Source organism: Mugil cephalus, chromosome 7, assembly GCF_022458985.1.
Source record: "Mugil cephalus isolate CIBA_MC_2020 chromosome 7, CIBA_Mcephalus_1.1, whole genome shotgun sequence".
NCBI classification, from domain to species: domain Eukaryota; kingdom Metazoa; phylum Chordata; class Actinopteri; order Mugiliformes; family Mugilidae; genus Mugil; species Mugil cephalus.
The window spans coordinates 10,305,599-10,330,842 of record NC_061776.1 but is presented as its reverse complement, the minus strand read 5'-3'; the positions used below and the strand labels follow the sequence as shown (position 1 = coordinate 10,330,842).

At 40.9% G+C, this 25,244-nt stretch overlaps 5 protein-coding genes across 8 annotated transcripts in view; 3 read left to right on the top strand and 2 right to left on the bottom strand.

The window, feature by feature from the left end:
* Window positions 1-14: 14 nt before the first annotated feature.
* yipf1 (Yip1 domain family, member 1) lies at window positions 15-8,938 on the top strand. 2 transcript variants are annotated; one of them, XM_047590119.1, is made up of 10 exons: window positions 15-129; window positions 1,060-1,167; window positions 1,297-1,451; window positions 1,565-1,645; window positions 1,738-1,825; window positions 1,962-2,078; window positions 2,170-2,336; window positions 2,536-2,718; window positions 7,695-7,801; window positions 8,037-8,938. In XM_047590119.1, exons 2-9 carry the CDS (start codon window positions 1,134-1,136, stop codon window positions 7,779-7,781), a joined length of 912 nt encoding a protein of 303 aa, XP_047446075.1. In that variant the 5' UTR covers window positions 15-129; window positions 1,060-1,133; the 3' UTR covers window positions 7,782-7,801; window positions 8,037-8,938. The 2 variants fall into 2 exon arrangements, with proteins under 2 accessions (XP_047446075.1, XP_047446074.1); XM_047590118.1 differs by lacking the exon at window positions 15-129 and adding an exon at window positions 679-828.
* Window positions 2,992-5,996, bottom strand: LOC125011097. Its single transcript, XM_047590114.1, has 5 exons — window positions 5,566-5,996; window positions 4,845-5,017; window positions 4,263-4,566; window positions 3,782-3,948; window positions 2,992-3,467 (listed from the first exon to the last, which is right to left on the bottom strand). Exons 1-5 carry the CDS (start codon window positions 5,864-5,866, stop codon window positions 3,069-3,071), a joined length of 1,344 nt encoding a protein of 447 aa, XP_047446070.1. The 5' UTR covers window positions 5,867-5,996; the 3' UTR covers window positions 2,992-3,068.
* A 310-nt stretch (window positions 8,939-9,248) lies between the features above and the next one.
* zgc:113691 (uncharacterized protein LOC503529 homolog) lies at window positions 9,249-10,721 on the top strand. Its single transcript, XM_047588462.1, has one exon. It carries the CDS (start codon window positions 9,728-9,730, stop codon window positions 10,481-10,483), a length of 756 nt encoding a protein of 251 aa, XP_047444418.1. The 5' UTR covers window positions 9,249-9,727; the 3' UTR covers window positions 10,484-10,721.
* A 126-nt stretch (window positions 10,722-10,847) lies between these two features.
* Window positions 10,848-21,431, top strand: ndc1 (NDC1 transmembrane nucleoporin). 2 transcript variants are annotated; one of them, XM_047588458.1, is made up of 18 exons: window positions 10,849-11,014; window positions 12,020-12,140; window positions 12,226-12,327; window positions 13,291-13,465; window positions 13,555-13,681; window positions 13,840-13,948; window positions 14,053-14,104; window positions 14,191-14,323; window positions 14,563-14,655; window positions 14,740-14,821; window positions 14,929-15,090; window positions 15,180-15,440; window positions 16,205-16,317; window positions 16,730-16,780; window positions 17,213-17,276; window positions 17,381-17,481; window positions 18,840-19,000; window positions 19,096-21,431. In XM_047588458.1, the coding sequence occupies exons 1-18, from the start codon at window positions 10,976-10,978 to the stop codon at window positions 19,157-19,159; spliced, it is 2,010 nt and encodes a 669-aa protein (XP_047444414.1). In that variant the 5' UTR covers window positions 10,849-10,975; the 3' UTR covers window positions 19,160-21,431. The 2 variants fall into 2 exon arrangements, with proteins under 2 accessions (XP_047444415.1, XP_047444414.1); XM_047588459.1 differs by lacking the exon at window positions 16,730-16,780 and having other exon boundaries at window positions 10,848-11,014.
* dcaf8 (DDB1 and CUL4 associated factor 8) overlaps window positions 20,877-25,244 on the bottom strand; it is a 26,846-nt gene continuing 22,478 nt past the window's right edge. For both annotated transcript variants that reach the window (XM_047588460.1, XM_047588461.1), the window contains 5 exons: window positions 24,904-25,011; window positions 24,655-24,785; window positions 24,396-24,515; window positions 23,509-23,625; window positions 20,877-23,407 (listed from right to left, as the gene is read on the bottom strand). In XM_047588460.1, coding sequence (XP_047444416.1) covers window positions 23,300-23,407; window positions 23,509-23,625; window positions 24,396-24,515; window positions 24,655-24,785; window positions 24,904-25,011 — 584 coding nt within the window. In that variant the 3' untranslated portion in view covers window positions 20,877-23,299. The remainder of the gene's footprint in view (window positions 23,408-23,508; window positions 23,626-24,395; window positions 24,516-24,654; window positions 24,786-24,903; window positions 25,012-25,244) is intronic.

Genomic DNA, 25,244 nt, shown 5'->3' with positions numbered 1-25,244 from the left:
ATAGCACCTTCTGTCGGCTAACCCGGTCCCGTGTCACAGTCGGTTTCCTCGTCTCCGGACGTGCTCCCAACAGTGCGGTGGACGCGCGCTCAGAGCAAAGCTCGCCCACGAAACGCTCGCTCCATGGAGGTATGGGGACCCGTGAAGTTCAAAATTGTCTGAGTTTTTTTATTTATTTATTTATTTTTTTAAAGAGAAATGCCATGACAAAGAAGTTCAGTCATTTATTGCGTTAATGACATAAGGAACTACAAATATGCGAGTTTAATTGATACGGTGTTATTTTTACCATCCACAACATCTCGCATTTTGCTTCCTCAAAAGAAAACTGGTTCTGACTCTTAAGTAGATCACTATCTAGTGTTTGACTTATTTAAAACCTCGACCAAAATGACGCCCGGCTCATAAGTTGGACTAGTTTACTCACAACCATCTTTTCTCGTCATACTTCACATTTCACGCCAATTTTTATATACTACTTGACATTATATACAGTTATTTTAGGTCATCTAAAGTGGAAGTTAGCCGGGGTTGCGGCGTTTACTGCTCAACTTCAAACTAAAAGTGACACTAATTATATATAATTACTCTAAGATCCTGTGGACGAAAGGAATGCTATTCTACTAGCAGACATTTTCCAGAGGAGAACAAATCCAATAGAGATGTCATAATTAAACTTTTCTGACAGTCAAACTTGTGTAAAATACATTTGCAAACCCTTATTTTGAAAGATTTTCGTACCCGGAAGAAGTGTTGTTTACATGTCCTACTACAGGCGTTAACGCTACAGAAGTGAAATGATTTTTACTAGTTGTAGAGGATAATTTGGTAAGTACCTATTGTTCTGTATTTTTAAGTGTGACGGATACTTTTGCTACACAGTTCTCATGTCATGTTAACTGCTTAACGTGTGTTGGTAAACTGTTTAGTAAGAACTTGATGGCTAACTTGGCTAACTCATTACGTTGCGCCTTCTTCCTGTATTGGTCATAATGTCCAACGTGTTAAACCAACACGAACAGGAAAACCTTAACGAGTTGTGCTAATTTTTCCCCACAGCTATCTGAGATTAAGTTGTTGCCTCTGTTCAACATTAAACTGAAGTTACATCGTTAATTTGTCAATCTGTGCCAATGGCGTCAACGAATGATCCGTTTGAATTTCGGGGTGAGTATCCTCCAAAGTCCTTTGGGAATTTTGAACATGAATGTATTTATCTGTCTTAGATACGCCTCTGTAGGCACATCTGTCAGAGCTTGATTTATGCTCTTCCATTCGCCCTCACTATTAAATTAGAATTTGAAGAGGCTGGTAATCTGCTGGAAGCCAACAGAGATGCAACCACCATAAGCATTGAAGAAGACGTCAAGCCCCAGAAGCAAAGAAATGCTGAAGAGTTCTCTCCAGATAGTTATGATGAGGGCACATCTGGCACCGATGACAAGGAAGAGGTCAGGAAAAGACCCAAACTTACTGAGAATAAATACATATTTGATGACTGTTAAATGTTACTGTATTAAATATTACTCTAATTCATTTGATTTTCTCTTATTTCCAATTACAGCTTCTCTCTGGACAAAAGAAGGCTGCCCCTTTTTGGACGTTTGAGTACTACCAAAAGTTTTTTGACGTCGAGACCAGCCATGTAATATATTTACCACTTCTTTTTTTGACTGTTTACCACTATGACAATATGTTAATACACAGTTCTCCAGAATAAACAGATATTTCTTTCAGGTGGTTGAAAGAATCATTGGATCGATGCTGCCATGGCCCGGAAAAAACTTCATTCGTGTCTACCTTCGAAGAAACCCAGATCTTTATGGTTAACTACTTTTCTTTTTTTTTTTTTCCAAAACAAACTGATTTGTTGTGTAACTGTTTGGTACTGTAGGTCAGCTTTGACTCTGTACATATTGCTTTTTTTGGAGAGAAGTAATGCTTAATATTTATGCTTTCAGGTCCATTTTGGATTTGCACCACTCTTGTGTTTGCCATTGCCATCAGCGGAAACCTGTCCAGCTTTTTGTCAAATCATGGCGATCCGAAATATAAATACAGGCCAGAGTTTGGGAAAGGTAAGAGACATTTTTCTGTAGTGGGTGACACTGAATATGAAAGGGAAACATCTATTCAATTGTATATCTTTTATTTCCCTTTGTTTTCCAGTGACCATCGCTGCCACGACAGTCTTCAGCTATGCTTTGTTAGTGCCTCTTGCCCTCTGGGGTTTCCTGCTATGGAGAAACAACAAGACAATGAACTTGGTGTCATACTCCTTTATGGAGATCGCCTGTGTGTACGGATATTCTCTTTCCATTTACATACCTGCAGCGGTAAGATCTGGAACCTTTTAAATCTAAATTTTAGTAGAAGTTTAAACATTTACACTGATTTTTTATATGCAGCAGAATGTGCATATTTGTCTTGTATGCAAGACAACGACATGCATACATTGTTGTTAATGCTGAAAGTCGGTGAACACTATTTCTTTCCTGTGACATGAAAACATAAAATGTATTTTTCCCACATAAGGTCCTTTGGATTCTCCCGTTTGAATGGCTGAAGTGGTGCACCATCATAGTGGCCCTCTGCCTCTCGGGCTCAGTTCTGATGTTGACCTTCTGGCCTGCAGTCAGGGACGACCACCCCAAAATCATCATCGCAACCATGGCTGCCATCGTAGTGCTCAACACCCTGCTGGCCATTGGTTGCAAGGTAATTGTGCTTTCTTATGCTGGTTTTACATTATCTTGATAGGCAGCTGAATTCTTGTGAGATCCTGCAGCAACCTATCTTGCCTGTCAACCTCATGTGGGGAGATGCTGGCAGCTATGAGTGGGGTTATAGTGTGACTAAAGTTTCACGTTCAGTTTCGCATCATCACTCATACCTAAAAGGTGAAATTACCTTTTAGAAATATTAAATCTGTTGCTGCACAATGGAAATTCTTGTTTGGCAACGATATTAACAAAAATATAAAAGCATGGGTGATTAAAAAAAAAAATACAAGTAAGCAGTTTTAATTTATGTGTATGTACATGCCCATTAAAATCATTTCAAATGTACTACAAATACTTAGAGAGGCAACTGTCCACCTCCTGCTGGAACTGTAGCAGCAAATTTGGGGACAATTTACGCATTTTGCGCTCAATGTCTTTGCAGTAAGCAGAGATGGTGTCATTGCAATCTTCCTGGGAGGCTAAAGTTCTCGAGGTATTACAAATGGTGTGTGCTGATATTGTTGGCTCTTCGTTGGCATACCCATCTGACATACTCTGATGCTTAGGAAGGCTTGACTGGCTGGAGGTCATTGGCAAAGGCTCCTCTGCTCCATAGATGGCGGATTCTGCCATGGGAGAGCTGGGCCTTGGCTCAGCCTCAAAGAAACAGTGCTTCACTGGGGTCCAGGGGTCACTTCCGGTGCCATCTGAGGGTGCACAGGAATCAGGAGCAGTCGAAGGCTCCTTTAAAAATAAATAAATAAATAAATAAAGTAAAATATACAGTATATTTAATACCATGGGTTCTTAGCATATCCAGCATTCATAACATTAGGGCATTTTTTTTTTTTTTTGTTAATTAAAAAATATCCTGAAACTAGTGTGAATAGGCTAAGTGCAAAACCAAACTGTAAAATGCTACATGTAAATAGAAGCACTAAAACTTTTCTAAATAAACTAAATCACTTTTTTTCTTTTTTTTTTGCAAATTTGTATTTACAGTCTTGTCCTTTTGCAGATGTACAGTATACGAATGAAACAAGAAACAGTTCAGCTACCTTAACCTCGAACATGGCCCCCTTCCTTTTTGTGTGGGGCTCTAAAAACTGCAGCCTGGCCAGGATCCACTCCTGTCTGCCAGTCTTGTGCACTCCAAGAGGTGCCTGTCTCTTGTAGCGGATATATTGGGTTCTCAGAGAATCCCACCTCTTTCTGAGCCTTTCCTCTGAAAGACAAAACACGGTAAATTCAAGTCCATATATCTACAAGTTATATAACAGACACAAGCCTGTCTTATCCTCAGGAACAGTTTCTGTTAAACACCTTAAAAAAGATAGGATAAGGATAAGGATGTTTATTTATGCAAAATTATGCTGGCACTCAAATGTCCACACACAACATTCATCTCCAAATGACAATAAATGATAAATGATATAAAAAGTGACTCGAGCATTAAAAATTGGGAGGGTTGCGGTGGAGGCAATAGCTCTATGGGGAAAAGGCTTTTTCTCAGACCGTTAATGGTAAAAAAAATCTCACCTGATATAAAGAGTTTATTTTCAATCTCATGCCAGAGTTGCATTTTCACCTCTCGGTTGGAATAGAGATTTTCTGCAATGTCGTACAGAGCTGGCCTCTCCTGAACCATGCTGATCAATTTGCCCTCGGTTTCCTCATTCCATGTGGCCGTGTTATTGTGAAGAAAAGATTCCTTCGCTCCGCAGATGGTGGACTGCCACGCCATGGGAGAGCTGGGCTTTGACTCGGTCTCTGGGGTGCTGTTCCCTGTGTTGCTGCTGGCGCCGTCTGAGGCTTCATAGGAATCAGGAGCAGTGGAAGGCTCCTTAAAAACGTTAACAGAAAAAAAAAAAATATATATACATATATATACATATAACAGAAAATATATATATATATATATATAAACATATATATATATATGTATATATATACACATATGTGTATATATATATACATATATATGTATATATTTGATTACCATGAATTCTTAAAACATCAAATATTTAACATCAAATACTTAAGTTAAAACACGTTGGTCACTTTTCTCAAATTCTTGCTATTTAGTGAGTGCATAGTAAAGAATTAAAGCAAAACAGTCACCTTGATAGTTAGCTCAGATGTGGTGCATTTCCTTTTTGCGTTTGCCTCTAAAAACTGCAGCCTAGACAGGATCCATTCCTGTCTGCCAGTCTTCTGTGTTCCACAAGAAGCCATTTTCTTGTATCGGGCATATTGAGTTCGTAGGGACTCCCACCTCTTTCTCAGCTTTTTTTCTGAAAGACACAGCATTGTTGTCCAACATCAGCACACTCACTAGCCAGTTCATCGGGTACGCTGGTAAACTGCATTTTAATAAAGTAGTCCTGTTTTAAATATAAGCTTCACAACGGTTGTGGTACTCAGCATTTGTGTAAAATAACACTGAGCTGATGATTCAGCTGTGGTTTCATTTCAGAGGCTGTGGTTTCTAGCACTGTTGAGCTGTATTGTGTTGTAGCAGGTTTAACACATGTTGCTATTATTAACCCCATATTATGTAACCCCATTTTGTCAATGGGCTGGGCTAAATAAAAAACATATCTACGTTTAATTCTATAGTTTGCCGGGATGAAAAAAAACTACATCCTTCAAAATGAGCATACAGTTGAATTACCACCTTTCCTAATGCCGCATGAACTCAGCATTATAGTCCAGGTGTAGTGCAAAGCTGCTGTATTAAAACGCATTCACCGGTGTACCTAATGAACTGTCGGGTGAGCGCAAGACAAAGTCAAAAACAAACAATAACAACCGCTAAACAGCTCAATGGTCAAAATCTTACCCGATATAAAAAGTTGATTTTCGATTTCGTGCCAGAGTTGGGACTTCAGCTCTCGGTTAGAATAAAGGTTTAGTGTAACGTCGTACAGAGCCGGCCTCTCCTGAATCATGCTGATCAGTCTGCCCTCCGTTGCTTCGTCCCAGGTGGCGGGGGTCGGTAAAGTTAATGGAGCCTGTTGCTGCTGCTGTTGCTGCAGCTGCATCTCCGTTTTCACCCATTTGCTTCTTTTTATTTTTCGCCTCCGCTTCTTACTTTCATCTTCTAAAAGCAAAAGTTCCAGGGCTGACAACGTCAGAGACATTTTTTTTAACTTATTAGATGTGTGTCATGTAGACCGTTTTAGGAAAGCGTGACAGGAGAGTGACAGCATGCGCTGTTTACACTCTGTGGATTGTTCGCTGTACTTCCGGCTTGACGATGTGAATGACGAAACTACGTCGAAGTCCCGCCCCTTCCGGTGGTCGCGGGCTCATTTTTGAAATAATAAGTACAATAGACAGACACATGCTGTGAATTACATATTTTACGGTTGTCAGTTTAAAAGTGAATGTAAGTCACTTGTTGTAAATTAATTGAAGCAGAAGCCTAAACCAGGTGATGATGCATAGTAAGGATTTTCAACTCTATCAACTCTCTCTCTTTATATATAGTCTGTGTGTGTGTGTGTGTGTGTGTGTGTGTGTGTGTAAAGGGAACAAATGTCTCTTGCTATTGATTACCATACTTGTACTAGTGAAACTGCAGACCTCCCATCACTGTCATAACAAAAGTGACAATTTAACTCTATCATTATTGTGGAAGATGTAGATTGTGGTAATGTTAAACAGGATTGAATTAAAGTGTTTCTGTTGTTTAGATCGGCATATTGACTAAAATGGGGTTGTCAAAATAAAAGAAAAGGTACAATGTTAAAAACAGTTAAATAGTACAACAAACCACAGCTCTTTCGATTATTCTAAACAAGTGCTGAATGCCATAAGCGTAATGAAGCTAAGACTTAGTGCAGGATTATTTGTTTTCACCGGTTTGCCTCCTAACACAGACTACTGCCTCCTACTGGTATGAACAGGTATTTCCTTTTGCGCACATACTTAATATGCGTGCTAGCTAAATCCAATTTGTTACAGTTTCCCTCCATCCCCATTAGTTCTTTGACATTGATTTGGTGTGTGCGCAGGTGAAGTAAGATGCTTTTTGCTCAGATTTTCCTTAAAAAAAAAAAAAAATGTAATAAAAGTAGGAAAGCTCCCTGAGCTGTGACATGTTCACTCGTCTGTGCTCTGCCATAGTGTATTACTGGTCATTAATTTGATTATAGGTTTTGATAGACAGGGGGGTTGTCCAATTACACGGAAAGTGTTTAATTATCAATGCATTTTTCTTTTTATTTATTAATCCGTGTATTTTGTGCCTGCCCCTTTGCAAACTATTTCCAAGGACTGCTTTTCATAAGGTTCTGTGTATCAGGTTAGTTTTTACGTAACTTAATTAAACAGAGATATGGAAAATAAACCCCTTTAGGGACATAGGATACAACATTCATTGTCCTACTTTGGCACATTACATCTGCACTAATCCCATTGATTCATGCTATCTGTCCATCTTGGTGTAGATAACAGTCACTGACTTCCTCCCATTTGTCCTCAGTGATCTAAACATGACTAAGCCCTGACCCGGCTTGTCTATGTCAATCACAGATGACACTCGGTACTCTAATATTTTTGCGTGTGCCTCTGCTTGTTTCTGGGAAACGAATGCACCTAGTGTCATAGTGTCAAGTTCACTCCCACAGCGGAGACTCCTTTCAGTGGAAACTGTGACCGCATTTGCTAATTGATGTGAGAACGTGCTGTTAGAGTACTTCTTAATGCAAATACGGACATGGGCGCGGGGGTATCGTGTGTCTCATCACATTCGTGTAATTAGTCTACAAAGTAGGTCTGTGTTTGAAAGCTGACCAAGATGAATGGAGCGCTGCCTTCTCTTCTGCAACGCTGAACATTTGCTGCACACTTACGCACGGACAGTCTCATTTTAGTTCTTGATTGATTAGGAGTTTGCCTGAAGTACTCTTTGCACAGTCAGACACTTCCTTTTGACACGGTTGTGTTTGTTTTTTTGTCTTTCAGACCTACTTCTTCAGCGCACCAGATGTCACACAGACTGTTAACACTTCTGTTGCGGGAGCCACAACCAAGCTGCAATCTTTGACATGAAAGCGTTGCTTTGTCTGAAGGTAAACAATATGCAGACGCCTTTAAGCCTCGAGCCCATTTTACAGACACACTTAGAACCTGACACCCCTTTTCTCCTTCGTATGTGTGTACGTATGCATTGTTGGATTAGTGGCTTTGTATGTCTTTTAACAGCTAGAGCTGAACAACTGATACCGGATTTCCTGAACATGATTTCACCTTCCCAAAGCAAGTGTTATACTTTTTTTTTTTTTCTTCTTTTTTTTTTAATTGCAGGGTCTCCTGTTGCCTTATCAGAGAGAGTCGGGTTGCTGTGGTGGTGAAGTCATGGGGCGTCTGGATTTCACGCACACGCTGACATTCTGCCCTAACACCTTAAAACCCAGTGTCTGTGCTTGGTTCATTTGCGTGACCTTTGAAAATGAACACTGGTACCGAGTATGTTATTTCTAATGGGATGGGTTCTAAACTTCCTTAAAGATAAATGGGATATGGTATTACACGGCACACAAGATCTCTTGCAGTATGATAGTTTTACGCTTTATGGCTCTAATGTTTAAATATAAAGAAAAAAATAGTTTGTGCATTAATGGCAGCGGGATCACATTTTCTATAAGCATTTTTTTTTTATACATATATACAAAGTTTTTCGTGGGTGAAGAATTTTAGCTGTTGGTATTATATTCCAGGAATAGATTTATTTAATACAGCTATTGTATTTTCCTCTGATATGATAAGTGCCCTCGCCTAATGCCAAAGAGCCATCTTAGAAGGATCGTTTGTCTATTTTCTTATTATTAATTTGTTTTTATTATGACAAATTGCAGTTGGTAAATTTTATGAAACTGAATAAATTCCTTGTCAGCGAGTGTTATGTGGAGAGAAAAATAAAAGCCGGTTGTTGTCAACTGCACCTTTATTAGTGAGATTATTTAGTAATGTATGTTGTTTAAGACGCTGATCAAATTACGCAGTCGGTTTTCAAGCACAAACTAGTGACTGCAGCCGTTAAATCTCTCTGTATATGTAAATATGAACAGAAATTTACTAAAATTCATTCAATCTGGAACCTGTGTTTATCATTTAGTAGAAAAAAAAGAATATGTCTGCTTAACAAGTCCTAATAAATATGACTCCTGATATTTGTGTAAAATAAACACTTACGTTGATCACTTTTATTTGCACTCATTTTTCTTCAGTGAACTTTGTCGTTTTCGTCGGAAGGAAAACCTTGGCTCCCCCACGTGCGTGGAACGTGACTCCTTTCTATCCGGCGGTAATGAAAGCTGCTCGTCCATTTCAACGGTGGCATATTTTAAATATTTAAGGGAGAGATCGTAACTAATAGGCACGACTGAAACATTTCGAAAGGGGCGCGTCCAAATTTTGAGGTGAACGTTTGGCCACCGCCGCTGTTTTTCCAGCTCATCCATCTAATCTGTCACGTGGTCGGGAGAACCGATAGAATCTACAGTGTCGCTGCCAATGCACACACCACCTGCAGTGGAAAATGTTACCTGTTCGTGTGTGTGTGTGTGTGTGTGAATCTGATCGCAGACAGTGTATAGTAGGCACCTTACACACAAAAGACTCTTAAAGACTGGCTTTGACATTTCCACGGATTCACAAGGGCAGAGAGATTTTAGATTAATTAACAAAATAGAAGAAAAAAAATTGTGTCACTTGAAACGGTGTCAAAGGGATGGTGGCGCCCTAATTAATGGTCATTCTAGCCTCAGCTTTGAGTTACACAGGAGCTGCCTGTCAAACAGATAACCCTGATAGTGGAATGTCACCCGCCTCAGTCTCAAGCGTGCAGGCGGCCGCTCGTGCTTGTGGATTTATCAACACAAGGACATTTTGAACTGCAGGCAAGTTTGTTTGTTTTTTTTCTAAAAAAAAAAAAAAAAAGGGGAATGCCTTTTTAGTTTCCCCTCATACTGTTTTCTTGGGCATCTTTCCGCAGAATGGCCGCCTCAGGCAAAGGTGAGAAAGTGTCCAAATTTGAGACATTGAAACTCCTGGAGAAATGCAGAAAGGAAAGAGATGATGCCATGCACAGGGAAAGCGTCCTCCGAGAGAAACTCAGACAGTATGAGTCACGGATGCGTTCAACTGAGGCCCTGAAACAGAAACTGAAGTCCCTCACTGTTGACAACAAAGAGCTGAGGAGGCAAGTGAAGACTCTTCGCACTGAAATTGGTCTTGAGTCCAACCCTCAGTTCAATGGAAAGACCACCAAGGATATAATCAATGACTTGCATGACAAGGAGCGGGAGTGCTGTTCCCTGGTGGAGAAGACCGGGAAGCTGAGCCTCACCATTGATGACTTGACAGCAGAATTGGCAAATGCGGTCACCTCTAAAACACTTTTGGAGGATCAAGTGCTGTCACTGCAGCAAAATCTGAAGGATATGACAAACAATCAGCGGCGACTGCTGAAGCTGTGGGAGGACAAGAAGGCCCAGAGGGAGCAGCTCGCCCTCCCTGCAATCACCCAGAGGCCTGGACAGAAGCCGTTCAGCCATAAAACAGTTCAAACGGAGATGTCCATCAGTTCATCTCAAAAGCTTCCAGTCAATGCGTTTGAGACCAAGCCTTTTTCTCAGGACAACGACAAAAAGACTGTTTTGGATAAACACAGTTTTCCAAACTTTGGAAATGGCTATCATCATGACAAGAAAGCGTTCATGCAAGGGGAAACTAAAGGAATTCAGAATTGACGGGACCAACAGGCTGCGGGCCACAAAAACTCTGCACTGAGAAAGACCATATAGGAAAGCACAGCAAAAAAACTGTTGGACTAATGTGTAATATATCTGTAAATAACAGACCAAAGAGTAAAATGAGATGCAACTTCAACGTTGTAAAGCTGATTTATGGCTCGTCTTTGTGCCTTGTGTAATTTAATCTGGTGAAGTTGTTGTCACAGCTATAATTCAAACGTAACCTATATTTTTAGATGAAATTTTAAAAGTAAATATTTTTTATAGGCGTTCAGAAGTTCAAATTTTCAAGTAAGTGTTTTATTCATAAGAAAATGCATTGTCAATCCATGCGAGTGTGAAATGCTGGCAGCAGGCAGGAACATGGGCAGCCTTCAAACGGGGTCCTTCAAGGTCCTTTGAATGCATGTGGCGCGATATGGGAAACTGAGAGTGGGAAATAAATAGTTAGACGGCTCTACGTTATTAGCTTTCCATCATTCAAACAACATGTTTTCTACGGAGCAAAGTTGTTTGTTTATCCGTAAGGTGAGTGTTATTTTTTTCTTTATCTCTCCTTTAGAAAATATAAAGGCGACGCTAGTGCTAGCATGCTAACCCCAAGTCTGTTTATTTTCAGCTTAAGTGCCTCGTAATTCCAGTTTCAAGTATATATATGTATATCTATATATATGTATATTCAAATTACTTTTTAAATGCTGTTCAGAATGAGGACATTAACTACAAGTGAGGTAAAGACGCGAAACACAAGATGTAATGGGTAACGGTTCAAACAAAACTAATTTGAGTTAAACGTAAAGAGGTTGGCATGACAAAGTAAAGTTATACACACAGGACGCTTAATAGAAATGTCTCAAGTTATTTTGAAATGATATAATTTGTGTTTTTAATAAAAATGGCGAGTCGATTAACTTGCTATAGCCGGCAAATAACCAAATTAATAAAGTCTATTTTTTGTTTTTTTGTTTTTGAAGATAGTGTCCACATAGGAAATTTATGCATATCAGTTTTTATATATACTGCATTTAAAAAAAAAAAAAAAAATCTAAATGTGTTGGTGTGTTGTTGTTTAGGTTTAGATCTCAAAGGGTTTTACAATCTGTACATGGGAGCATGAGACCCTTTATCCCGTGACCCTACATCCAGATAACGGCTTTAATTAAGGAGCAAAACTCAGAAAGGGGAACAGATGAGTCCTTACTTTATTAATACTATTAGCAATTGCAATCTGTAATTGTATAGTAAGTTTATTTCCTTGTAGGGCAACAAGCAGAAAGATCCATCTAATGTTATATACAGCATCATAGCTAAAGACTAAAATGGCCAGTTAAGGTTTGTTTAAGTAATAGCATATGTGAAATTTCCCTTAAATTATTCAGATTACATGTCTTGTGATAATGCAGTATACTATGTTTTATGAAGTAAAACGAAAGAATAGCCTCATGTAGATTCTCCATCTTTACAAGCCACAGTTCTTTAAAAGTGAATTGACTGTTTATTTGTTATGTATTTAATAATAATTGCTGTATTCAGGTCATTTGTTGGAGAGCTGCTGCCAGTATCGCGTGGGCTGTTCTGTTGTTGCCACCCACCACAGCAGTTTTTGTGATCCTCAGCAAGTTCAGTCTTCTCCACCCCATCCAGACAGTATTGGGTCAGTAACAATTGCGATTTTGTGAATCGAGCACCCACGTGAAGTTGGTGTATGAAAGTCACTGTAGATTTCTTTTTACCTCCAGAATGCGTCTCTCTGCTGATCAGCGCGAGTGCCATCTTCTCCTTCATCCTGCTGTGCGGAGTGATCATCATGGTTGGTTTCCTGAACTTGGAGTATTACACAGGTGAGGCTGCACACCTTAATAGTTTCCCATTAAACTGAGGGCACAGCCACAGTAGGGCATATTCTTCCTGTCTCTCCTCATTTATATCTGCACTGGAAAAGCAAAGAAAAGTAGACATTTCCTTGGGGATGTTTAAGTTTTTATTTACAGTTTTTGTGTTTTCTTGTCAACTGATTGACATTATTCATGGTTGTACCTGAATTGTAGTTACTTATTTTGATATTAGGGCTTAATTTTATAGGAAGGTTTCTCGGATTCAATTCTTGATTCATTCATTAATTCATTCATTTTGTGTAACCGCTTGTTGTCTGGAAGGTAAAACGGGTCTTTGGGCAAACGGCGGGATACACCCTGGACAGGTTAACAGGCTGTGACAGGGTTAACACAGAGAGACAGACGACCATTCACACTCACACCTACAGCCAGTTTGGAATCGAGATTTGTCCAAGATTAGTCTGCATGTGAGGGAAATCCAAAACATGACAGAAGCTTCAACCCTGATCGCATGGTCAGACATAAAAGCTGATTGGATTTTAAAAATATCACGACACAGAACAGCTGCTCAAAAGCAAAGACATATGCAGGATATGCTAAGAAATACTGAAATATTGTCGAAATGCCACATATTGGAATGATGATGGAATTAGTTTTAAGTAAAAGTGTTTCTAAACTGAAATACCTCTAACGTTTCAATAAAGCAGCAGTGATACCCAGACCTACTCAACATACGACAAATTATATAGTACCTCTTGTCAGCATTTAACTTGACATTCAGCTAAACACTTCATTACAGCTTTAGTTCCGTCTTAACCATAGGAAACGTGATACAGAAAATAGTTCCATTTTCCGCTCATTATCAGAGTTGAGTCTGAATAATATATGCTTGCAGTCATGTGATACAGTGTTTCTTTTAAATTGTTTGCTCGTGTTTTGTAACTTTGTTGTTCTTCTGTGTCTCTTTAGTCATTCCGACTATCGCATGTTCGAAAATTGCCCTGTTGGGTCAGCTGCTCCACCCTCGGCAGTTTGTCAGCTCCCTGGTGCACTGCATCATGGGAATAATCGTGGCCTGGTGTTGTGCCATCACTATTGGTGTTAGATACGAAACACTCGGCTACCCGTGCGCACAGAGTGATGGGTGAGCGGCCGTGGTGCAAAACTCGTCGCGTTTAGCTTCAGATGCTCCATCACCCGTGGTCTAATCACTTCAATGTGTCTTCAACCCAGTTATCCCCAGATGTGTCTGAATGAGTATCATCTCATCCTTCTGCTGGCGGGAGGCTTTGTTGGATTCTCCCACAGTCTGCTGGGTGTTACCCACAACATGAACTACGTCTCCTTCCACACTGTTCAGGTATGAGTTTACTACTCCTTTGTCTCATGAAGCTGCATTAACAACATATTATCTGCACTTATCGTAGGCAGAATCCATGTTAAATAAACTTCAGAAAACAGAAATACCCTCTTCCGCCGTTTGACCTAGTTGTTGCTGATGTTCACTTATTCCTCCAGCAATACAAATACCTTCGCTTCAAGGGTTCCCTTCCTTTGGTGGTGAAGTGTAGCGTCACTCAGGCACTTTACTCTGTCCGCAACTACATAGTCGTGTATTTCTTTTTGGGTAAGTGACCTCTCAAAGCTTTCTCAAAGCTTCTCAAGGTATTAAATCATGTAGCAATGATATTGCAAGAATTTAAATAAAATCTATTATTTTAACGTCTGCAGGATACATACCAAAAACATGGATCTGTAGAACACTGAATCTTCATTTGAAGAGGTTAGTATGATCTGTAGATGATGCACAATTTATCGAAAGTGGACGGGCAGATGTAAAATGTGTTTGTGTGTAATCTTCCCCTCCAGCTCTGCTCAGCCTCTCGACAGCATAGCCGGACTCCTGGACCTCTCCCTGCTCTACCACCTCTGGATCAGTGCCACCTTCCTTCTCTTCACATGGTACATGACGCTGCTGCTCTTCAGGATCTTTGTCACGGAGGTATGTGCATCAGCAAAGTTTAGGGCTCCATTTAGATTTTTTTGTTTTTACTTGACTTCAATAATCTAACTTTATAATGCCTAGTTGAGATGACGTGTGTTTGTAGACACTAGGGGGCAGCAGCTGAAGCTTTATCTTCAGATTTATGGAGAATCCTTTGGTTTCATCTTAAGCAAGCGTTTAAAATAATACTTTTCAAGAGGACACCTAACAAATGAAATTGGCCCATTCCTCTGCAGGTGTACAGTTTTCCTGTGCAGTCGTCTTTTACTGAAGAATCCCACCAGTGTCTTCCTAAAGTCCTAACTGACAAGCAGCCAATGATATTAAAGGTAAGTAAAACTGCATTCTTTGATTTTTTTTTTTTTCTCCACACACTCGATACTAACTATGACTTGTCTTTCTCCAAATGTTAGTTTCTAGCTCTGCAGGACTTGGCTATGTTGTCTCAGCATTCTCCATTGCGGCGCTGTGAAGTCTTCAGTCTGAGTCAGCCAGGTCTGTCAGACAGAAATCTTGCCTTATATTGACACAAATAGTTACATGGCCTTTGTGTAACTTACAACAAAAGCATTAATTTGCCTTTTTGTTTGTGTAATGTGCAGGAGGACATCCTCATAACTGGAACGCCATCAGTAAAGAGTGTCTTTCTCTGCTGGCTGATTTGACCCAGAGACTTGTAGCCTATCACGATACTGTAGCGACCAACGGCAGGGCTAAATCACTCTCAAGTGGGAGTGAAAGGAAAACTTCGTCCGAGACATCAGGTATGTTGCTGCTTAAAAATAGTTTATTTAAGCCAAAACATCTGGGTTACTTTCTATCTATGTATTTATATATATATTTTCATTTAAAGTAACCTCAGGTACAGAGGATTTTATGAGTCCAAAGCCCACTTTTCTGATGAGAACACCAGCTTCCGTCTTTGCCCGCTCGGTTGCTGGAGCCCCCCAGAGCCCTCTGACAGCGCCCTTCACTCCTGACCTGGACAGTCCTTTTGCTTCTCCTGCCCTGCGGCGTCTCACCGCTCCAGTGGACCAGTGCTCGCCGTGGCACGGCGCAGTGCAGAGCCCGCACATCATGAGGAGGGCACCGAAACTCTGGTCCACCTCCACAGGTGAGAGGAGAGTAATGGAAACCGTCAGGTCAATCAGATCAAACAGATGTGATATGATCTAATATTAGGGATGTAAAGATACATTTAACTCGCGATTCGATTTCCCACACTGGGTCAATTATAGGGTTTTCTCACGTTTTATTTATTTATTTTTTAATAGAATGAGCTTGCAGATAAATTATGACTGAAAAGATTCAATAGATGCATGTTTAAAAAAGATTTAATTGATGTATAAAAACTGCAATTAAAGAGAATCCCTTTTTATTTCTGAGGTAGCGTTAACTGTGCAACACAACACATGTCCTCTTATATTTTATCTTAACAACAAAAAATAAACTGGAAAAAAAATAAAAAACAAATCACACATCAACTAAACTAAATGATTAATACAAATAAACAAAATCTCAAACTGAGGCTTGTTCCTAGTTTGGGATTTAAATTTACGTTTTTTTTGTTTTTTTTTTAAGGAATATCGCATATCTCAGCTTTCTGAAGTCGATCAAGTGAACTCAGAACTCGCCCCCTGCTGCTTAAAAATGGCATCGCAATTCATTTTTCATCTCGGTTCATTGGAATCGTCACACATGTGCATTGATTTTTAACACCATTATTACATCCCTATCTAATAAACACGTTCCCCTACAGATGGTGCCATTGCTTTTCTTAGCCATTAAATATTAAATTCCACCTTGTGTGATGTTTTCTGTATACGTCTATATGTAGTTTTTTTTACGCTTACCCAATCATCTTCTGTTTCGCTACAGACACGCAGACCAATGGAAGCCCCCCGCCGTCCCCAGCCTCGGTTCCCAGCCCCAAGCAGGAACCCTCCAAACCAAGTTTCCTGGCTCAGTTCCTCCAGAACAGAAAAGAACAGGTACTAAAACCTCGTCACGAGGCAGATTAACAATGGATTTTTGTTGGCGTGTCCTCCAGTGCGCTTCTCGTATCAAGCTTTTCACAGTTAACACTCACCCCGGGTTAACGCCGTGAGTGTAAAGTCAAAAGTTCATTTGACTTTTATAACTTTCCAGAAGTGGCAGCCTGATGCGAGAATGAGTTCCTCCAACGTTTCTCTGTTTGTTCTGTTACATCACATTTTTGCTGGCAACAGACGGGAACGTGTCTTATCCAGAGAGCGTGGTGACAGACGGACCAAAGAAAAATATTTTCCTCTGTTGTGTTGGGAGCGATACCCGCCTCCAGTCAGTGTCGTAGCCCAGACTTTAAGTGTGAAAAGTCATTATTTTTGTCTTTAAAACACTTCTACACTTAATTGTCCCATCCAGGTTAAAAATTTCTTGGCTAAGCGGGTGCTGATAATGTATTTGTTTAACAAGGTAAGGATGTGTGGCATGCGTATGCTGTCTCCTTTTAGCTTCTCCACACTAAGGGGCTCCTGCATGCTCTTGTTTGACAACATCATCGCATGCAGATGGCACTAGTCTAACTCCTGGGTCTGGTGGTGGTCTAGTGGTGCGGGTGTTACTAATCCTTTCCATTCATCTAGTTATTGGAATGAGTCTTGCTAAAATATATATATATTAATTGTGTCAATCAAATGTTCAGAAACCTTTTGTTTGTGCTGCTTCCTTTTCCATAGAAGCTAGTTTGGTTAGTCTGCTTTGCTTTCTGAGGTCCCATCTGCATGTCGTAGTTTAGTCTCATCGATTCACATCCAACTAACAGCCTCCTAATTTGTCGTCCTGAGTCTGCTTTTAAAAAAAATAAATAATGAAAGAACTATTTCTAACTAACCTTGTGTCCTTCAGCTTCCAGAAGCCTCCAGTCAGGCTCTATTCGCTGACAGCCAGGCTCACATCTGGGCGTTGGAAGGTAAGAGGGATGGGGGGGGAAAAAAGTGACTGCCTTCATCAGATTCGGATGAAACCCCGTGATGCAACACGCTCATTATTTTTCCTCAATCTCTCCCAACTCAGGGTTGTCGTACCTCGTTCAGGCCTCGTTCTCGGAAGACCAGTTCGGGGTCGTGCAGACTGCATTACCCAGCATTCTCAGCTCCATGCTTGTTTTACAAGAGGTAGGTCTCTGCCTTTAAATGGAGCTTGTGTGCTCATTGTTACAACACAGGAAGTCTGGAACATCCACATTTTTCTCTAGATGCTGTGTGATTAAACTACAATAGTGTGTAACCTTCCACCACCAACACTGTTTGTTAGTCAACGCTTCACAACTCGGGATCTGGACAGTAACACCTCAAATACATTTACCTTTTTTTTTTGGTTGTGAATGATCTGATTTGAAGGACGCATATGTTATCAGGGTTTAGTGTGTCTAGTGTATTGTATTGTATCTAGTGTACTGGGTACAACAATGACTTCAGTCAATCTAGTGTAATAAGTAAGTGAAACTGTAAGTTCTTAACCTTGTTGTGAGTGCTATAAAATGTCCACACACTGATGTAAGAAGTGAAACTATTTGATTTTTCATACATCAGCTTGTGGACAGTTGGTGGGTTGTGTGGGTTCTTCCTCCCACCGCTCAAAGACGTTAGATTCGTTGGTGATTCTAAATCGGCTACAGGTTTGTCTGTCTCTCTCTGTAAGCCCTGCAATGGCCTCGGTGTACCAAGGGCTGGGCGGTATACCAGTTCATAGCGAATACTGGTATTTTTCCTGTTATATGACTTTTTAATATAGCGGCATGTCGGTGTATTTGATTGCACAGCGTTCAGACAGTCTCAGAACGGACCATTTTCAATGTAGCGCTTCTAAACACATATGGTGCAACTGTGAGTCGTGGTGAAGATGGAAAGGTCTGAAAAATGAAGCGGCCGAACGAGAAGACTTGTTGCACAAAAAGGTGCTGTGACGTCCCCTATTTCAACAACCCCTGTTTTCGACAACCTGTCCACGAAAGTGTCCCCACATTTAGCTTTTTATGGATGAGAAAAAAAATGTTGCCCGCAAACTACAGATATTACGGTAGCCGGTCACGCTGCTCTTGACATTACAGACGTAGCAGTTTAAATATGTCACAATAAATGAAACATAATTGTCCCCATTTCTTCATCTCGATAACATTTAATTCTTTTTTTATTTATTTATTTTTTTTTTTAATGTCCAAGCTGTAAATGTCCCCAGATTTCCAGATCAGCAGGCAGCGCTCACACAGGGCCATGCAAACCTGTTTTACCACTAGTGTGAGATTATTCTCAAATATTTACTCATCATCACAAAAAATAGTTATTGTTGGTCATAGCACATAGCGCCCTAGGGGTACCCAGGGCACAGCAGTCACAGCAAATTAATGAATGAACCATTGAAACAAAAAGTCAACACTTCCTTTCAGCAGAATCTCCTGACGCTGCAGCATCGATGTAGATGAAACATAAACGTCTGCTTTAAGTCACACTCAAGCGTCCTCCTCGTGTTCCAGGCCGTGGATCGACACTTCAAGCTGCCGCACGCCTCCAGCAAACCCGCCAGGTCCACCAGCAGCATGGGAGACTCCACCTACAAAACACTGCGCTTCGCTCTCAGGGCCACGCTCAAGACGGCCATCTACAGGATAACGACCACGTTTGGAGATCACTTAAAGTGAGGCTGCCCCGTTAAATGTCACAATGTCATTTTATTTTCTGATTCTTAAAACCCCACATTACTGACTCGTGTTGTTTCCGTGTGATCCTCAGTGCTGTCCAGATGTCTGCAGAGCACCGGAAAAGACTGCAGCAGTTTCTGGAGTACAAGGAATAACAAGCCGGACTCTTTCGGACTCTTTATCAGCTTGTGTGAGAGCACTTAAGTCAAGCGACAAGTCACATGATGGTGCCTCTTTTTTTAATATTTATGTCTGCACTATGTTGTTGGCGGATTGTGTTTGTTCAGCTAGACTATGTCTTCCACATACACGAGGTTGAAGCAGGAGATTAAATTGACGGAGTGAAAGAGGTAAACGACACTTAAACTGTTGTGTTTGGGAGATATAAACTAGCTCACGGTGGAATCGGCTCATCCCAAAAGATTAGTTTCATTCTTGTACGAGAAAAAGTTGATGTTTTGTCAAAGAGGCAGATTGTAAAGGGCTAATTCTGCTGCACTTTCTACAGGTTTCATATTTCGAATGCTGTCTTCTCGACTTTGTGCGAGATCTCTTCGGTTTCACTGGTGTTTGAAAATGGCTGGAGGCGTGTCCAGCAGCCGCGTAGATGATCAGATTTACAGATTTGATACCTGCGTTTGTTGATGTTTCAGTTTGTTCTCGTCAGAGTTTATTTGTGTGGAATGAGTGAGTCACGTCAGATCGAGAGATCACGTGGGGGGTAAATGTTTTCAGCGCGAGTTCCTGCTCAAAGACCTGTTGAATAAAAAAAAACATGAAAAGAGAATTTCCAGCGTTCGTATTGTTGCACGCGGTCGATAATCGAGGATCATGTGACGCGCCGGGATTCACAGGTTTTTACTAAACTTGAGTTTTGTCACAGAAATAAGACAAAACTAGAGTCACAAAATAGTCCCTGAGCTGAATCACGATTACTCAACACTTAACGCTCTGATCTACCTGATACATCCTCAAACTGGCACCATAAACATCCACATCATCACTGGCACAGCAGACATTTCCAGCTACACAGAATGAGGAAGCGTTTCTATCTAAAACAAACATTGCCGCAGACATTTTGACGTCTCGTTAGGAAGAAGCAGAATGTAGCGGTAACATTAATGACAGCTGGATTATGTCCAAGTCTCATACGAACCAGGACTCTTAAATTAAATGCTATTATTTTGACTTTCCTACTATTACATATATGATACCACTTAATTCCTATATACATCACATAACAAATTAACATTAGTAATCATTGGCATTATTGTCTTTATTTTTCCAAAATATCCTCTTTAATTTGAATATAACGGATTAAAACTGATTGTATAGTTTTGTCAAGTCGCAACATCTGTGTGATGCACAACAAATAATTTTCCAACAGTGCTAGATCTTTTCCTCGGGTCTGTTATATTCCTGTCTAGTCTGGGCCCAGTCTGAGGGATTACAAACCACGTTGAACCTGGAAACACCTTGGGATCCCACAGGAAAAAACACAGCTAGGGGAAGGGGACGTCTGGAATACATTGGATTAGAGGATGAAAACATGTTTGTTTTAATGGTAATAAACCCAAAAGGAGTTTTAAGTAGCTGTTATACATGAATGTGCATGAAAAAATACTCTTCTGCTGTTAGTAGGGACTTGAAATACTCTCTGATCTAAACTTCAGGAAATATTGTTCCATTTTGCAGCTTCATGGAAATGCAACATTGCCTTTTAAATACTGAACAAGTTTGTGTATCTTGCACGAATCTAGAGGTGTAACTATAACAGCCTGGCAAACTTAATCAGACGGGAAAACAGCAACTTTAGCTAAATAATTCAGACGAATACAAGAGAATGAGACATCAGAGCAACCACACCAAGAGCACTGTCTTTTTGTTTATTGCACGAATTATACATATTTCCAACTGAACTGGTAGAACGCAACATTAGGCTGTGATGGGGAAAATAAAAAGCATTGTTCATCAAATGCCTCATTATGTTTACAAGATGCCAAAAAATATCCATTGAGAAAATCTGGACAGAACGGCCTCAAATTATAGATGAAGATCCAGAAAAGAAACACTGATTTTTTTTTTTTTATTTCATTTTCTCCTTGAACCAGAAAAAGAATCAGTCAATACTCGTAATGACAGCGGGTTCTGTTCATAACAGAGAGGTGCCATAAAAGGAAAGACCAAACAAAATGGTCACGTCAAGACGTTTTTTTTTTTTTTGTTTTGTTTTTTTAACCTCTGGATTTAAAAGTACTTTGTCCTGATATAGAATATAAATCTCTGCATCAATACCAATCAAATGTTTTGACATTTTTTTTTCTTTTTTTTTCTCGGAAGTCAAACAGCATTTGCTAAAGTTTTTTTTTTGTTTTTTTTTTTACAGTTTTAATATATATTTATATATGTACATATAAATTCAACTAACTACAGTTCTCATAGAAAATGAGAGAAGCTGGACTTTATCGCTCTCAGCACAACAAATGACTGGCAAGCATATCGACCCCTCCGCTCCCCAAAGTCCTCATCTTTGAATCCAACGATCGTGCAGCAGCGCCGGCTGCAGAGACCCGACCTGGATCAAGTTTCTGAACAGTGGAATCCGTGTAGTTTTTGAGACGTAAAGGAGACGTTGCACGGCTGGATTTGTTTGCTTCGTTGCGTCGAGCACAGTTGGGTCTATTCAAATGCAACACGTTGAACGACGTCTGTTTAACCCAAACGTCCAGGTCCAGTTAACTTCCTGGAGTTTTAATGTGGTTGCTGGGCAACTGCTCCAGACATTTTTTGAATGGATTAAACACTTAAGATTGAACACGTAAAATTAACAACTTTTCAAGTGCTGCTTTGTGAATATTCTGACCAAACAAATCTTCATCTTCATAGTCAACAGAATGTGAATATCCATAAATACAGCGCTGTTACTTCAAGGAGCCACATAAACAAACGTAGTCCTTCCTCAATCGAATCTAAAGTGACTCATTCGTAGCGTGTCAATTGATCCAGGTCGGTTCTGGCTCTTTATAAATTACAGTGCCCCCTCCCCCCTCCCCAATATCAGTCCTTCTTTCCTATACACATGCCGAGTGAACATCTACACCTTTTTATTTTCATGTTCGCCGAGAGGCGAACTGAATGTTTCCTGTCAAAGATGAGTCTCGATGTGGAGTGAGGGAGGGTGAGGAAGAAAGAGACGAGGAAAGGACGGCGGAAGCAAAGGGAACCACCTCTCCTCGGTCCAAAAAAATGCATAAGTGCAAATCGTCTCCCCTCCTCCCGCCTCAAAAAAAAAAAATTAAAAATTAAAATAAAAACAAAACACAACGTAATTTCATTGTGGATTCTCCTGTGAAACAACGTACGCCCCCCACAACCCCCCCTCCCAAAACAACAACACACTCAGTGCACATTTTTTGTCTGTGTCTCAAACTGAAGCATCCCTGATTCAAAGTGCACTCAGTAGTGACGGGGGAAGGCGGTGGAAAGAGAAGGGGAGGGAGTGGCTGGGGGGTGGGGGGGGAGCATCTCGGGCGATGCAGCATGTGGAGATTTAGGAGCAAACGTGCGATAAATGAAACAAGCTGCTCAAGCTCAGAGCCCAACAAAAAAAAAAAAACAAAAAGAATCTGTACGAGACTGTGGGTGATACAGTGATAGGCGACGGGCTTTCCCCTCTCAGAGTTCTCATTTAGGGGATGTTCGAGGGGGAGGAGCCTACGCCTCCCTGCTGCATTCCCTCTTCATCAGAAGCTCCAGAGTAAGAGGTGTGTTACTAAGAGATTGAGGGGTTTGTGTGCTGGTGATGTGTAGATTACTACAGGTTTACTAAAGTTGGAGGTGCTTGTTGCCACACACACGCGCACACACGCAGTTCTGGGGCAACGCAGACCATGTAGATAATGTATGGACAAACAGGCAGGGGCCTCCAAGTGGTTTATAGGGATGTAAGCGCTCGCTAGATCTCGTCGTACGATTCTCAAACACATCCAGGATGATGGATGCGTGTAAGCAGTCTGCGGTTCGCGCACTCGTGACTGCTGGGACGCCAGACGTTAAGAAGCGCCTGTGTCAAAACTCTGCTTCAACAGTGTGTTTAAGTACATGTGTGTTTATCTGTATTTGTATGTGTGTGAAAAAAAAAACAAAAAAAACAAACAAAAAAACTAAGAAAAAAAAAACAAACCCAAGTCTGTGGCTCTTCAGTGTGCCAATAGTGCTTGCCTAGGTGCATCAATTCAAGGGCAATAAAGTGTGTGTATTTTGTGTATGTGTGAGTGCAAATACGCGTGTGCGGCTCAAGACGACATGCACTGGACGTGGTCCGGGCCTCCTTCCTCTTCGTCGGAGGAATCTGGAGAGCTCCAGGAGTCATCCGTGTCTGCGTCCGCGCCCTCGCGACGAGCCTGCATCGAAGCAAAAGGAGGAGATGCTTTAAAACAAAACAAAACAAAAACTTTTGCAGAACAAATTTGCAGTTTTTAATCTCGACCGGCCGAGGGCTCACCCTTGGGGGTCGTCTGTTCCTCATGTGTCTCATCAGGAACCACAGCAGCTGGGTGTCGTACTGGTCGCCGTGGCGCACGCTGTCCTCGTCGCGCTCCCGCTTGTTTTTCTTCATCACCTTCACCAACGCACCAAATTGTTTGTTAGGGATGTGAAACTTCAGGAGCAAGCATCCCCGTAACATAGCAGCCAGCGCCATCGTAACATCTGAATCTTTTTCCAAGATTTTACTTTGCATTGCAAACCGAAAACAGCAGATACACAGCGTCAGACCAGTCAGCTTGTAAAAGATAACATGCAGATTAAAAAAATCAATTCACACACATCTAATACAGGGCAGATATACAGGGGCATGTTATGCAAAGATCTGGAGCACAATAGGTGGCTTTGTTTGGGCACATTCACCTTCACTTTCACTTTTGCTTTTAATGAACTCTTCAGATAAAGAAGTTAAACTGGATTTGTTTGAGATCACTTTGTTAAAGCTGTTTGCTTGGTGAAATCAGTCAGTAAATAGCAAACAAAAGACCTTTTTGTTTTGGTATATTACAGAAAGTTTGAGTATAAAAAGGATGATAATAGAGGTTATGCACTGACGTCACTGACGTGGCAAAAACACGGTGAAATGTAGCAGTAAACACAGCGAGACCAGGAAAATGTGACTTTTACAACTTAGACGTCGATGATTCAAACTAATGCTGCTAATCTCCAAGATCGACTATCACTTTTTAACACTCAGTGACCATAACCACAGAGACTTCCACTTGTCGTGACATCATGTGTATACCATACCATACCATTCAGCACGTACACAAGCAGGAACTCGCCAAAGTAATGAGATATCTCCAGTGTAAGAAGGTTAAATGTCTATAGAACGTAACACATTACCTCCTTCAGACCCTTGAGTCCTGTGGGGGCCTCGGCTGTAGGGGCCCACAGTTTGATGTCATGGTCCAGCCCACTGGTGGCCATACCTGGCAGATGAGGATGTGGCTCCAGACAGTTCACCTGTTGATTTTGATTAATGAAATTACACAGCAGACAACGCGTTTTAGGTCGTAAATCCAATCCATAAACTAAGGAATAGTTCTAGCATGAAAAAGAACCCAGAGGAATAATCGTATCGTTACAATGCGCTCTGACTCACCACTCCTCCTCTGTCTCCCTCCATGAACTGGACAATGCGAGCAGAGTGCTTGTCCCACAGGTAGATGTGTCCACAGTCGCTCCCGCTGACCACAAACTCGCTGCACGGCCCGTAGAAGTTCACCCCCTTCACTGTGAAAAAGAGGTGGCGAAGGAAGTGGGTTGTTGTTGTGAACTACGCAGTACCTCCCAGTAACAGGTGCCTATATATTTCTACTTGCAGAACATTCTGCGTGACTGAATTTGACACCTGTAGCATTGTTGCGGTGTCCCTTATATCTCCTGCGATAGTCCGCCCCGTCACTGTGGTTGGAGTCAAACAGGTAGATGTCTTCATCGTTGTAACTAGCCAGGAGCTCTGTTGTAAACAACAAGAATATAAAATACTGTTTAATTTCCAATGCAGTAGTGTGAACTATATACACATAAATGAACTCAGCTATAAAGCTGCTAAATCTGACCTTAGTGCTGTTCTGCAAAGATAAGAGCACACTGAATATACTGTCTCAGTGAAACAGATTCAGTTCTACTTGACTGTCACTGATATTTCACGGTGGTTGCATCAGGGGGCAACAAAGGAAAGAAGTTACA